Source organism: Lepidochelys olivacea (genome assembly GCF_965140295.1).
Source record: "Lepidochelys olivacea isolate rLepOli2 genome assembly, chromosome: 13".
Taxonomy (NCBI): Eukaryota; Metazoa; Chordata; order Testudines; family Cheloniidae; genus Lepidochelys; species Lepidochelys olivacea.
In genome coordinates, this window is record NC_140423.1 from 1,452,114 (window position 1) to 1,466,688 (window position 14,575).

Below are 14,575 nucleotides of genomic sequence, written 5' to 3' on the forward strand. Positions count from 1 at the left end.
CTCCATTTTGGAGAAGAAGCTGAAAGGAAAGAAAAGGTATCTGAATGACCCAGACATTTGTAACCACTCACAACTCCTACGATGAAGGACTATTCACCTGCGCAGATAAGGGGGTGGCAGAAGATATAAGAAGTCTGCCCTTCCAGATCACCTTCCATCCAAGGATTGCAAAGCACTGTACATACTAATTAAGCGTTGAAACCTACCTCTGTGAGGTGTGGGGAAGTATTACTGAGAGCACCTCTGCTGCGGTTTTGTGGCTGCCATCAAGGAAGAGTGAGGAAATGTGTGCTGTGGCTCCAATTAACCAGACGGTGAGTATTTACGCAGTAATCCTTAATCCTTGGGAGTTCCCATGAGCTAGGCTGACAAATCTCACAATTGTGCAGTTTTCACCAGTGAGACAGTGCTGCTAATGCAGGAATTGTGTGTGATCTAACATGGTAACTGCAGAAACTGCATGTCAGCACTGCCAATAAAGAACTAAACATTCCAGTCCGTTGTCTTCAAACCTTCACTAACGAGAGGAAGGAGCTGGCAAAAAGGACATAACTGTCTGCTAAAACTGAGAAAATATAGCAACCCCACACAGGGTGAAATATTGTACACTTCATTCAGTTCCTTGAAAGGATCATGGAGAAGCACTTGCGGTTTTGTCTTTATTTATAGTGACAGAATTAACACTTGTCCCCCAGTCTCTGCTTTTTATTAAGATGAAGGGAACATAAGAATGGTCACACCGGGTCAGACCAAAGGTCCATCTAGCCCAGTATCCTGTCTTTCAACAATGGCCAATGCCAGGTGCCCCAGAGGGAAGGAACAGAACTGGTAATATCAAGTGATCCATTCCCTGTAGGGACACCATCCCTGCACCATCCTGGCTAATAGCCATTGATAGACCTATCCTCCATGAACTTATCTAGTTCTTTTTTGAACCCTGTTATAGTCTTGGCCTTTACAAAATCCTCTGGCACAGAGTTCCACAGGTCAACTCTGCGTTGTGTGAAAAAATACTTCCTTTTGTTTGTTTTAAACCTGCTGCCTATTAATTTCATTTGGTAGCCCCTAGTTCTTCTGTTATGAGAAGGAGTAAATAACACTTCCTTATTTACTTTCTCCACACAAGTCATGATTTTATAGACCTCTATCATATCCCTGCTTAGTTGTCTCTTTTCCAAGCTGAAAAGTCCCAGTCCTATTCATCTCTCCTCATATGGCAGCTGTTCCATATCCCTAATCATTTTGGTTGCCCTTTTCTGAACCTTTTCCAATTCCAATATCTCTTTTGAGATGAGGCGACCACGTCTGCATGCAGTATTCAAGATGTGGGCGTACCATGGAGGCAATATGATCTTTTCTGTCTTATTATCTATCCCTTTCTTAATGATTCCCAACATTCTGTTCACCTTTTTGACTGCCACTGCACATTGAGTGGATGTTTTCAGAGAACTCTCCACAATGACGCCAAGATCTTGTTCTTGAGGGGCAACAGCTAAGTTAGACCCTATCATTTTATATGTATAGTTGGGATTATGTTTTCCAATGTGCATTACTTTACATTCATAAACGTTGAATTTCATCTGCCATTTTGTTGCCCAGTCACCCAGTTCTGAGATCCTTTTGTAGCTCTTTACAGTCTGCCTGTGACTTAATTATCTTCTGCAAATTTTGCCACCTCACTGTTTACTCCTTTTTCCAGATAATTCCAGTATGTTGAATAGGACTGGTCCCAGTATAGACCCCTGGGGGACACCACTATTTACCTCTCTCCATTCTGAAAACTGACCATTTATTCCTACCCTTTGTTTCCTATCTTTTAACCAGTTACCAATCCATGAGATAACCTTCCCTCTTATCCCAGGACTGCTTACTTTGCTTAAGAGCCTTTGGTGAGGGACCTTGTCAAAGGCTTTCTAAAAATCTAAATTCACTATATCCACTGCATTCCCCTAGTCCACGTGCTTTTTGACCCCCACAAAGAATTCTAGTAGATTGGTGAGGCATGATTTCTCTTTACAAAAACCATGTTGACTCTTCCCCAACAAATTATGTTCATCTATGTGCCTGACAATTTTGTTCTTTACTATAGTTTCAACCAGTTTGCCCGGTACTGAAGTCACGTTTACTGTCCTGTAATTGCCGGGGTCAACTCTGGAGCCCTTTAAAAAATTGTCGTCACATTAGCTATCCTCCAGTAATTTGGTACAGAAGCTGATTTAAATGATAGGTTACAGACGACAGTTAGTAGTTCTGCAGTTTCACCTTTGAGTTCCTTCAGAACTCTTGCGTGAATACCATCTGGTCCTGGTGATTTATTACTGTTTAGTTTATCAGTTTGTTCCAAAACCTCTTCTAATGACACCTCAATCTGGGACAGTTCCTCAGATTTGTCACCTAAAAAGAATGGCTCAGGTTTGGGAATCTCCCTCACATCCTCAAGGTTGAAGACCGATGCAAAGAATTCATTTTTGTTTCTCTGCAATGGCCTTATCTTCCTTGAGTGCTTCTTCAGTGGCCCCACTGGTTGTTTAGCCGCTTCCTGCTTCTGATGTACTTAAAACATTTTTTGCTATTACTTTTTGAGTCTTTGGCTAGCTGTCCATCAAATTCTCTTTTGGCCTTCTTAGTTATATTTTTACACTTCATTTGCCAGAGTTTATGCTCCTTTCTATTTTCCTCTCTAGGATTTAACTTCTACTTTTTAAGGATGCCTTTTTGCCTCTTGTGCTTCTTTTACTTCGTTGTTTAGCCATGGTGGCTCTTTTTTGGTTCTCTTACTTACGTTTTTTAATTTGGGGTGTACATTTAAGTTGAACCTCTATTGTGGTGTCTTTAAAAAGTTTCAATGCAGCTTGCAGAAATTTTAATTTTGGCACTGTACCTTTTAATTTCTGTTTAACTAACTTCCTCATTTTTGTCTAGTTCCCCTTTCTGAAATTAAATGCTGCAGTGTGGGGCCACTGTGGTGTTTTCCCCGCCACGGGGATGTTACATTTAGTTATAGTCCCTATTACCAAGCGGTCCAGCTATATTCACCTCTTGGATTTGATCCTGTGCTCCACTTAGGACTAAATCAAGAATTGCCTCTCCCCTTGTGGGTTCCAGGACTAGCTGCTCCAAGAAGCAGTCATTTAAGGTGTTAAGAGGCTTTATCTCTGCATCCCGTCCTGAGGTGATATGTACCCAGTCAACATGGGGATAGTTGAAATTCCCCATTATTATTACTGAATTTTTTATTTTAATAGCCTCTGTAATCTCCCTGAGCATTTCACAATCACTATCACCATCCTGGTCAGGTGGTCGGTAATATATCCCTACCCACTATATTCTTCTTCTTAGGGCATGGAGTTATTATCCATAGAGATTCTGTGGTACAGTTTGGTTCATTTAAGATTTTTATTTCGTTTGATTCTATGCTCTCTTTCACATATAGTGCCACTCCCGCACCAGCACGACCTGTTCTGTCCTTCTGATATATTTTGTACCCTGGTATTACTGTGTCCCATTGATTATCCTCATTCCATCAAGTTTCTGTGATGCCAATTATATCAATAGCCTCATTTAATACGAGGCACTCTAGTTCACCCATCTTATTGTTTAGACTTCTACCATTTGTATATAAGCCCTTTAAAAACATATCACTTTTTAGCTGTCTGCCATTATATGATGTAACTGAATGTGACTTTTTTTTTCTTTTGACTGTTTCTCATCAGATCCTACCTGTATTTTATCTTCCGTCCTCTCCTCCTCACTAGGAAATAGAGAATCTCCATTAGTAAATCCTCTCCTGAGGGATGTGTCTGTCCCCTCTGCACCTGCCGGCATTCCCCCAGCCATTAGTTTAAAAACTGCTCTATGACCTTTTTAATTTTAGTGCCAGCAATCTGGTTCCACTTTGGTTTAGATGGAGCCCATCCTTCCTGTATAGGCTCCCCCTATCCCAAAAGTTTCTCCAGTTCCTAATAAATCTAAACCCCTCCTCCCTACAGCATCATCTCATCCACGCGTTGAGACCCTGCAGTTCTGCCTGTGTCACTGTCCCTGTGCATGGAACTGGAAGCATTTCAGAGAATGCTACCATGGAGATCCTGGACTTCAGACTCTTACCTAGCAGCCTAAATTTGGCCTCCAGGGCCTCTCTCCTATCCTTGCATATGTCATTGGTACTTACATGTACCACGACCACTGGCTCCTCCCCAGCACTGCACATAAGCCTATCTAGATGTCTTGAGATCCACAACCTTTGCACCAGGCAGGCTAGTCACCATGTGGTTCTCCTGGTCATCGCAAACCCAGCAATCTATGTTTCTAATGATTGACTCGCACGTTACTAATACCTGTCTCTTCGTAATAACTGGAGTTCCCTACCCCCGGAGTGGTATCCTCAGTGCGAGAGGATACCACAACATCATCTGGAAGGAGGGTCCCAACTATTGGATCATTTCCCTCTGCTCCGGTTGGATGTTCTCCTTCCCTGTGGCTTTCATCCTTCTCAACAGTACAGAGGCTGTCAGACTGGGGGTGGGACATTTCTACTGTGTCCCGGAAAGTCTCATGTGTGTACCTCTCTATCTCCCTTAGCTCCTCCTGCTCAGCCTCCCTGGTCTCCAAAGCATGAACACGGTCTCTAAGGGCTAGGAGCTCCTTGCACCGCACACACACGTACGCCCTCTGCCCATAGGGCAAGTAATCATACATAGTGCATTGAGTGCAGTTAACTGGGTGCCCCCACTCTGTTGCTGGACTTCTGACTGCATTCTCTTTTTACTCCTGCAGCTGATTCCTTTGTTGTTGTTTTGTCTTTTTCAGGGGGTGTTTTTTAGCTAAAGTTTGAAGAATTTAAGGAATGTTAAGTGTATGTAGCTTCCCCCTTACACTCCCCGAAGTTCTAACAGCTCTAACAAGTTCTAACAACTCCCAAGTTCTAATAGATGTTTCATCACCTGGTGTGTGAGAGAGGAGAACTAGGTAGGAATGTTCTGTGGCTTGACTCCTGGTTATTTCCTAGGAGTAGGTTACGTTCTTTGTCTCCTGCTTCCAAGCACGTTAGCAGGTCTGTATCACTGGTGTAACTGCTCCATTAGCGAGATCATATATCCAGAGCTGCCAGACAGTGTGGTGTCCTTCAGCTAAATGGTTAGTTTAGCAGATAAAGTGACCCAAGAGATTCCCATGGACAACAAAGGAATGAAAACAGGTCTGGGTTACTTATGCTGAGATTTAAGACTATATATCTACCAGCAAAGGAAACTTGCACCTTGTGTGAACTTGTTTTCTCACTTCCCTTAGGGACTGCACATAGCCTTCATCTACTCTCCCATTAAATAGCAAACCATAGTCAGTGTTGAGTGTCTTCAGATAATGTATTTTTAAGTGACACATTCAACAAAAACTGGGCAAATGTTCTTCTTAAAGCAGAACTGAAATTCGTTTTCAGCCCTTATGTACTGGGCCTCTGTATGATTCATCTTTATTCTGCTTAACTAATTGGCTGCTAAAATGTTCCACAGGGTTAATATAGTTAAAGTTAAAAATAAAAGACGTGGTGAATCAAAGCAGAGTGATACAGGAACACTATTCCATATGGCAGGAACTGCAGAGGAAGTTCTTGTTCTGACAGTGGCAAGATGGGTAGCTGATGAGAGGACGGAGCAAACAAGAAATAGTCAATGCACACAAGGTAACTGTTTCAATAATGAGGGCAGTGTTGAACTGAGGCTTGAATTAATGGGGAGCTAGCAGTGGTATTCAAAAATAGACCTGCGGTGGGCATCGCCCTTTGTACGTGTGGGAAGGTGGGTGGCAGCATTCTGCTCTTGAAGTCTGTGATCTGCGCCTGGGGGGCGGGGGGGTCATTGAGAAGGGAGTTGCACTAGTCAGATCAGGAGGATGAGCACTTCAGGAGAAGTGCAGATGGCTGATATTGCAGAGGTGGGGATAAACAGATTTGCATAAAGCAATTATGGAAGAAGCAGGAGAACAGAGGATTGAGGGTGACCGAAATTGTGGGCAGTGGAGACAGAAGAGAGGTCAGAGACAAGGTGAGACCTAGAGGGGAGAGAATTCTTGAGGATGCACCTTGTGCCCAAGCGTGGAGCCTTGTTTATGTTGTGGGCTGCCTCTCATGAATGAGATAATTTATCAGCAAGATGGTGGCCACCACAGGAGGTTTAGAAATGTCACATTCAATTAAAGTCTGTCTTCAAGCACAGTTCAGGTTTCTGCTGGCCAGGAAGCACTTTATGCAGTGTGGAATCTCAGGCGCTGCCTTGAGCAAAAAAAGGTTCAGTTTACTTAAAAAGGCAACACAGGGAGAAAACCAGAATTGTGTTGTCAGCTTCCTTGAAAACATTGACACGAGGCTGATTACTTTTGCTGTAAAACCCTGTTAGGGCTTGGAAGAGAAGCGACCACCGTGTTCTCAAGGGACATGTTGAGAGGGATCTCTGTTGTGTAGCAAGAATAAAGTGAATCTATCTTGGTTATTAACTGAAGGTGCAGCCATGCACACACAGACAAATGCAGCAAAGAGGGTGCACAGAAATTTCCATTGCTTGAATGACAGACATTTCTATTCTGAAGAAATTCACTGTGGCTTTGCTTAACCTGTGCAAAAGCAGTCTTTGACTGTGCAGCATAAACAAGTGGAATGTGAGCAGTACAAGGCCCAAAACCAGACACATGCATCTGTGATTGCACAGCTCCACAGAGCTTGTCTATAGTCCTTTCAAGGTGCATCTTTCATGGCTCTTAACATTCTCGTACGTTTACTAGTCCTGTTGTGCCCAGTGATCTCTTCAAAGCTCGGAATTAGACTCCTTGCTGAATCTTTTTTTTTGTTAAGCATAGACATTTTACCCAGCGTTTGCCTCACAGGGTCTGTCCGTTAGTCCATCGAGCAAACTATACTGCTGCTTAACCTCTGAGGATAGGACAAGAAGCAATGGGCTTAAATTGCAGCAAGGGAGGTTTAGGTTGGACATTTGGGAAAAATTCCTAACTGTCAGGGTGGTTAAACCCTGGAATAAATTGCCAAGGAAGGTTGTGGAGTCTCCATCATTCGAGATTTTTAAAAGCAGGTTAGACAAACACCTGTCAGGAATGGTCTAGATAATGCTTAGTCCTGCCTTGAGTGCAGGGGACTGGACTAGATGGCCTCTCGAGGTCCCTTCCAGTTCTATGATTCTCAAAGTGACTAGTATACAACATACTCACTGGATCCCCCTTGTCCACATGCTTGTTGAACCCCTCAAAGAATTCTAGTAGATTGGTGATGCATGATTTTCCTTTACAAAAACCACGATTATTTATTTGTCTTGATGTATATGGGGAAAATACAAATTTGAAGCATGAAAACCTTTTAGAAAGGAGAATGTGAAGCACATGTAGTGGCCCTGGTAGATGCATACAGTGCCTTTGTCCATAAGTGGTGTGCACAGGAGGTTGATTGTTACTCTGACAGTAAGTGCTGCCATTAAAAATAACACTACAGCTCTTGTGGGGTCTTCTCTGCACAAGATGTACTCTGACCTCTGCGTAATGTAATGGGAGAGATGCATGGCTGGGATGGGATGGACTGAATGACTTCAGAAAACCCTGCTTATAAGAGACAGGATGATGTATAGAGACAGGGTTTATAATAATTGGCTTTACATGTATGCTAATGGGGGTCCGGAAAACCTTGGCAACTATCCTTTTAAAGAAATAGACATTACAAAGGATACTTCTCTTATATCGAACAGCATCAAAGGAATAAACCACAGGGTGCTCTGTGCATTATAGTGCTTCACAGTCCTTCTGTTAAACTAAGATAACTCTCTATTTGGTGGGCTGCACGTCTGCTTGTGTTTGAATTAGTGCTCAGCTAAAAGATACTTCAATAAACCCAGATGAGACTAAGATAAACTACTTGCCCTCCAGTAGAATAAATATTTCAAATAAAATCAACCCTAGACAGTCCAGTCAAACAGCTATTGATCTCTAAAAGCCTGAACTTAAATCCAATGAATATTCCAGAGATAGCTCTGTGCAACCTGCCTAAATGCTGATCAATAGGCAATTACTTCCCTCTGAAAATATTTCTTAGACTATTCAGCCAAAAAAAGGACTTTTATTTTTTAGCTTTTTGTTACTTTGACCCAGAATGCGAGGGAGAGTTTGAAGTGGGAAGGGTCTGCAGGTAACAAATAGGACCGGGAAAAGATTGAACCCTCAAATCTCAATTTATATATATATATATATTAATCTAATGCATAACTAGCATGAGTAAGGCCAAGGTCTTAGCAGAATTTTTTAAAAAAAAGACATTTACTGGATATTGAAAACATCCACAGTTACACTAGGCAGGGTAACTTTTTTTGGTTGGGCTATATACTTTTGTGCTTCAGGCATAAGATAACCACTGATTCACAGGTTTCAGAAAAAAGAAAAGGAGTACTTGTGGCACCTTAGAGACTAACCACTAATTCACAGAGGTTAGGAAGAAGCTTCCACTGTAGCCATACTATTCTGTAATTATCCACTATGGGGTTTCTTGCACCTTTCTTTGAAGCATCTGATCCTGGCTGCTGTCAGAGAGAGGATAATATAGTAGATGGACTAGTGGTCTGCTCTGGCCATTTGTATGGGTCTATTAAGAGGCAGTGAGAATTTTACCAGTTAAGGGCTTGATCCTGCATTGTCGGATTTTGTTGTGGTTTGGGGTATGACAGGAATGCAGACTTGGGCCCTGAGTATGCATTCTTGCCAGCCCCTCAGTGTTCTGCAGCATGGGCTGGATAGGGCTGCATGGATTCTTTTGTTCTTCAGGTTGTGGTGTTCTTGCACGTGTTCATCTGATCCACTTGGTCTGCTAGCTGAATGTTTCTATGGCTCCTTTCTCAGTTCATGTTTCACAGGTTTTTTAAAATGTATCACCAAATATGCTGTGATAGATTATGTTGCTGATGTGAGATGCATAGATTTTAAAATACTACTTCTGAGGTGCCTGCCTACAATGTGAATTGCAAACGTTAAAATTACAAATTCCTATTAAAACCAAATAGCTGAAAATCCATCTGCTTTCTTCCAAGACATGATTTCAGGGGACTGAGTTTTCTCTGCTACATTTGACATCACCAATAGGAAAAAATTTAGTGTGTTCATCACTATTGATGATGTTAACTGTTGTCATAGAAAGGCCAAACTGGGAACTTGGCATGTGTGGTAAAGACTCTCTTAATTCAGCTTTAGCCAAAAAAGTCGCTTTATGGAATGGTAACCATTATTCCTTCCACTGCCACTGTTGTGTGGGAAACGTCTTTAAGTTTATTCTTTAATTATTTAAATGCTGACTTGGTCTGTGTGTGGTACCCCAAGAAACAGAAGTTTTCCCCAAGCTATGCTCTCTGCTCCGAAGTGTTTACAGGGTTATTAGAGTAAACAGAACATACTAGATGCAGACACCTAAACATGCCTTTAGTATCTCATAGCGAGAGCTAGATTCCTACTTCAGGTGAGCGTGGCATGTGTTAGCGTTTTCAAGCCTCCCTCATTGCTAAGAGAGATGCCTGTTTATATCCTTGAGGGGACATTTTAAGGTGCCTAGCATAACACTTTGAGGCCTGGACTCTTATTAAATGTTACTCTGCATAGAAAATATATTTAACCGTGCTGTTATTTTTTTGGGTCAATTTGTGCAAGGCAGTTTATTTTTCAGTACCTTAGTTGTGGTACATCTATCTCCCCATGCCCGCCTGGTAGCGTTGTCAACTGTCTAATCGCGCAAATCCAAAGACACTTGCCCCACCCCCTGCACTGCCCTTCCCTGAGCCCATGCCCCCGTCCCACCCCTTCTCCGAGGCCCCACCCCTGCTCACTCCATCCTCCCTCCCTCCATTGCTTGGTCTCCCCCACCCTCACTAACTTTCACCAGGCTGGGGCAGGGGGTTGGGGTACAGGCTGTGGGAGGGAGTTTGGGTGTGGGGTGCAGATTCTAGGATGGGGCAGGGGGTTTTGAGGTGCAGGAGGGGGTCCGGGGGTCAGCGTTTACCTCGAGCGGCTCCCAAAAGAGACTGGCACACCCCTCTGGCAGCGGCTCCTAGGCGGGTGGCCCAGAAGGTCTCCACACGCCGCTGCCCACAGGCACTACTCCCGCAGCTCCCATGGGTCACAGTTCCCAGCCAATGGGAGCTGCGGAGCTCAGGGTGGGGGCAGTGTGTGAAGACACCTCCTCCCCAGGGGCTGCAGGGATGTGCCGGCCGCTTCCAGGAGTTGTGTGGAGCCAGGGCGGGCAGGAAGCCTGCCTTACGGCTGCTGTGCTGCCGGGGGCCCCCGGGCCCTTTTAAATTGCCAGGGCCCCATGGCAATTGCCCCCTCTGTCGGCTGGCCTGCAAATGAGGCTGTCAAAACGAGCATACTAGTTTAGGAAAACCTGCACAAAGAGATGCCTTTTCCATTTGCCTCTGAATGTGGCAGGTTTAGTGGTGGTTTTGTTCACATCACCAGGAACCCTTCCTTGCTTTCATGATATAGACTGTTGTCCAACAGGAACCCAACGGCGGTCAGTCTACTCATGTCCTCTCAGCTGACCTCACGCTCAGTTGGAATCCTGGTCCCTACGGTTAACAGTACTTGGTGTAGCACACGGAACCCCATGCTCTTTGCGTGGCCGCTTGTAAGACAGCGTGGAGGTAGACTGCTCTTGTTGTAGCAGAAGAGAGCGTGAAGCCTGTTTTGCCTTCATTGTTGATTTGAAAGGGAGAGATCCAGGGAGCTAACGGTTCTGCTTATCGCAAAACAAGGCACTTAGAGGAATTTGTGCAAAGACTCTTCTCACTTGTTTATGCCATGTTAATGTTGCCTCTTCACACCGCCTCTTCCAACACCTATAAATGAAGCTTCACTCCATAGCTCTATGCATCACTCCCATCCTGAACACAGATACTTTCTTTTCACAGAGAAAAAAAGATCTCTCGCAGCAGTGCTCTGAAGGTACTGGACCATGCCATGATTGGACCCGAGGGCACAGACAACTGTCACAAGTTTGTAGACATCCTGGGTCTGAGGACTATCTTCCCACTCTTCATGAAGTCTCCAAAGAAGATAAAAAAAGTCGGAACAACTGAAAAGGAACACGAAGGTAGGACTCAGCCAGAGTCTGTCCTGTTACAGGATGAGGTGGAAGGGGAAAGTAAATTTTTGAAAAGCCCATGCGGGTTTATGGATAGAACACCAACCCTTTCGTTGCTCCCCTGTAGCATAACATACACAGCAGCCTGTGCAGTCACATTGGTGCCGTGTTAGCTGTTCACACAGATGCTTTGCTTATTTCAGTACCAGCAGCTCAGAGTGGCTCCATTTCCCGTGTGGCTGTTAATAAGTTATTGTATATGTGTACATGTCTGCTGTTTGAAGATCTGTCTCTTTGATGCAAAACTCTTTTGAAAAGAGTAATGAGGCAACTACAAATGTCACCTCAAAAGCAGTGTTTTCAGGGCTCTGAGCGCTGAAGTGTGACTCAATGAACATCAGGCATTGCAGAAATAAACTAGTAACAGCTAAAGTTCCTCTCTTTGTTTCCTTTTTCCTCTGGGAGACCCTGCTTTACAGAATGCTTCAGTAGAGTACTCCAGGACCCTGCAACCTGAGCTGGGTCTGGTCCTCCTCCTGCTGTCAGTTGTCATTTTTTTTCTGTATACTGTATATAGTTGAAATGCATCTTGCAGGAGAACTGTAAATACTGACAGTGATGCTTGGGCTTTGTACCAGAGATTTCCTAGCTGAACTTTCCAGGGGGCAATTCAAACAGTTGGAAAAAAACAGTGAGGAGTATGAGTGGATCTTAAATAGGTAACTGTCTTATTTTGAGTGATCCATCCCGTTGTCCAGTCCCAGCTTCTGGCAGTTGGAGAGTTAGGCACCTTGGCTAATAGTCATTGATGGACCTATCTTCCATGAACTTATCTAATTCTTTTTTGAACCTGGTTATAATTTTGGCCTTCACAACATCCTATGCCAATGAGTTCCACGGGTTGACTGCATTGTATGAAGAAGTAGTTGCTTTTGTTTGGTTTTAAACCTGCTGCTGATTAATTTAGTTGTATGACCTCTAGTTCTTGTGATACACAAAGGGGTAAATAAGCCTTCCCTCTTTCTTTCTCCATATCATTTATGATTTTATAGGCCTTTAGCATATCTCCCCTTAGTAGTCTCTTTTTAATCTCTCATCATACGCAACCTGTTTCATACCCCTAATCCTTTTTGTTGTCCTTCTCTGTACCTGTTCCATTTCTAATACATCTTTTTTGAGATGGAGCAACCAAAACTGCATGCAGTATTCAAGGTGTGGGCATGCTATGGATTTATCTAGTGGCATTATGATATTTTCTGTATTATTATCTATCCTTTTCCTAATGCTTCCTAACATTATTGGCTTTTTTGTCGTCTGGTGCAAATTGAGCAGCTGCTTTCAGAGAGCTACCTATACTGACTCCAAAAACTGTTTCTTGAGTAAAAAGAAAAGAAGGACTTGTGGCACCTTAGAGACTAACAAATTTATTTGAGCATAAGCTTTCGTGAGCTACAGCTCACTTCATCGGATGCATTCAGTGGAAAATACAGTGGGGAGATTTATATACACAGAGAACATGAAACAATGGGTATTACCATACACACTGTAATGAGAGTGATCAGGTACGGTGAGCTATTACCAGCAGGAGAACAGAGGTGGGGGTGGGTGGGAGGAGAGAGAAACCTTTTGTAGTGATGATCAAGGTGGGCCATTTCCAGTAGTTGACAAGAATGTCTGAGGAACGGTGTGAGGGGGGGAGAGGAATAAACATGGGGAAATAGTTTTACTTTGTGTAATGACCCATCCACTCCCAGTCTTTATTCAAGCCTAAGTTAATTGTATCCAGTTTGCAAATTAATTCCAATTCAGCAGTCTCTCGCTGGAGTCTGTTTTTGAAGTTTTTTTTGTTGTTGAAGAATTGCCACTTTTAGGTCTGTAATAGAGTGACCAAAGAGATTGAAGTGTTCTCCGACTGGTTTTTGAATGTTATAATTCTTGACGTCTGATTTGTGTCCATTTATTCTTTTATGTAGAGACTGTCTGGTTTGGCCAGTGTACATGGCAGAGGGGCATTGCTGGTACATGATGGCATATATCACATTGGTAGACGTGCAGGTGAACGAGCCTCTGATAGTGTGGCTGATGTGATTAGGCCCTATGATGGTGTCCCCTGAATAAATATGTGGACAGAGTTGGCAACAGGCTTTGTTGCAAGGATAGGTTCCTGGGTTAGTGTTTCTGTTGTGTGGTGTGTGGTTGCTGGTGAGTATTTGCTTCAGGTTGGGGGGCTTCAGTGATAAGTTACATACCATAGTTCTGCAGTTTCATATTTGATTTCCTTCAGAACTCTTGAGTGAATTCCAGCTGATCCTGTGACTTATTACTGTTTAATTTGTCAATTTGTTCCAAAACCACCTCTACTGACACTTCAGGCTTGGACAGTTCCTGAGATTTGTCACCTAAAAAGAATCACTCGGGGGTGGGGATCTCCCTTACAACCTCTGCAGTGAAGACCAATGCAAAGAATTCATTTAGCTTCTCCACAATGGGCTTGTCTTCCTTGAGTGCTCCTTCAGCCTTTCGATTAGCCAGTGGCCCCACTGGTTGTTTTGCAGGTTTCCTGTTTCTGATGTATTTACAAATTTTTTGCTGTTGTTTTTTTTGTCTTTATCTAATTGCTCTTCACATTCTTTCAATTTGATTTGGAGAATACCATGACACCTCCAAGACTGTGTTACATTACCTGCCTCTGGCTCAGACCCCACACTGAACTAACTTCAGCCATCTCTAGTCAGGGTAGAGTTTTTGCTATGGTCAGAATAGCAATGCTGAAAAGCAGCCAGGTAGGGGGGAGTCTGTACTTGTTTGTGTTCGAGAGGGAGTCTGGATGGCAGGGAATAAAAGCGACAGATTCAACGAGCAGCTGTTTTCCTCCTGAAAAATGTGCCAGGAGTGAGCTGTAACAGTACATTTGCTTTAGAGCACCAACATTAGAAATTTGATAACATTATATTAATGAAGGCAATGGCTTGGCAAGACAGCTCCTGGAAGGCATGTTTGGGCTGTAATAGCTGCTGTGATGAGCTCTGCATCTTGAATACAACAGGACTGGGAGAGGGAGATGATAAAACAAAGCAAGAAATGCAGGCCTGGTGTGGCTGCTGCTTTCCTAGCTGCTTGTCTCTGATGTGGGGAGGATGCTTACTTGCAGGCCAACGTAGCAGTGCCAAGGCTAGTTATGATTTATATGAAGGCTGGCCAATTCAGGTTCCATTAGCTATTTATGTACGTGGTCCTTGTTTTTCATAGGTGGTGGTGAGGAAGAGATGCTCTTTTACATTGTTACTTGGATTTGCATAATAAAACTGGAGAGAGGGATCTGGTGAGACACTCAGATGATCGATTTGATGCTGTTTTGGAATCTTATTCCCAGGAGGAAATAACAATTCCCTCATTCCCTTTATGGAGGAACCTTAATCACTATGCTAAGCTGTGCGATTTGGAGTAGGGAGACCTGGGTCTGCT

General features: G+C 43.4%; 1 protein-coding gene across 1 annotated transcript in view; it reads left to right on the forward strand.

The window, feature by feature from the left end:
* The window catches only part of CTNNBL1 (catenin beta like 1), a 106,531-nt gene that overhangs the window by 53,351 nt on the left and 38,605 nt on the right, over positions 1-14,575 (forward strand). Inside the window, exon 11 of the mRNA XM_084646426.1 lies at positions 10,938-11,119. Coding sequence (XP_084502552.1) covers positions 10,938-11,119 — 182 coding nt within the window. The remainder of the gene's footprint in view (positions 1-10,937; positions 11,120-14,575) is intronic.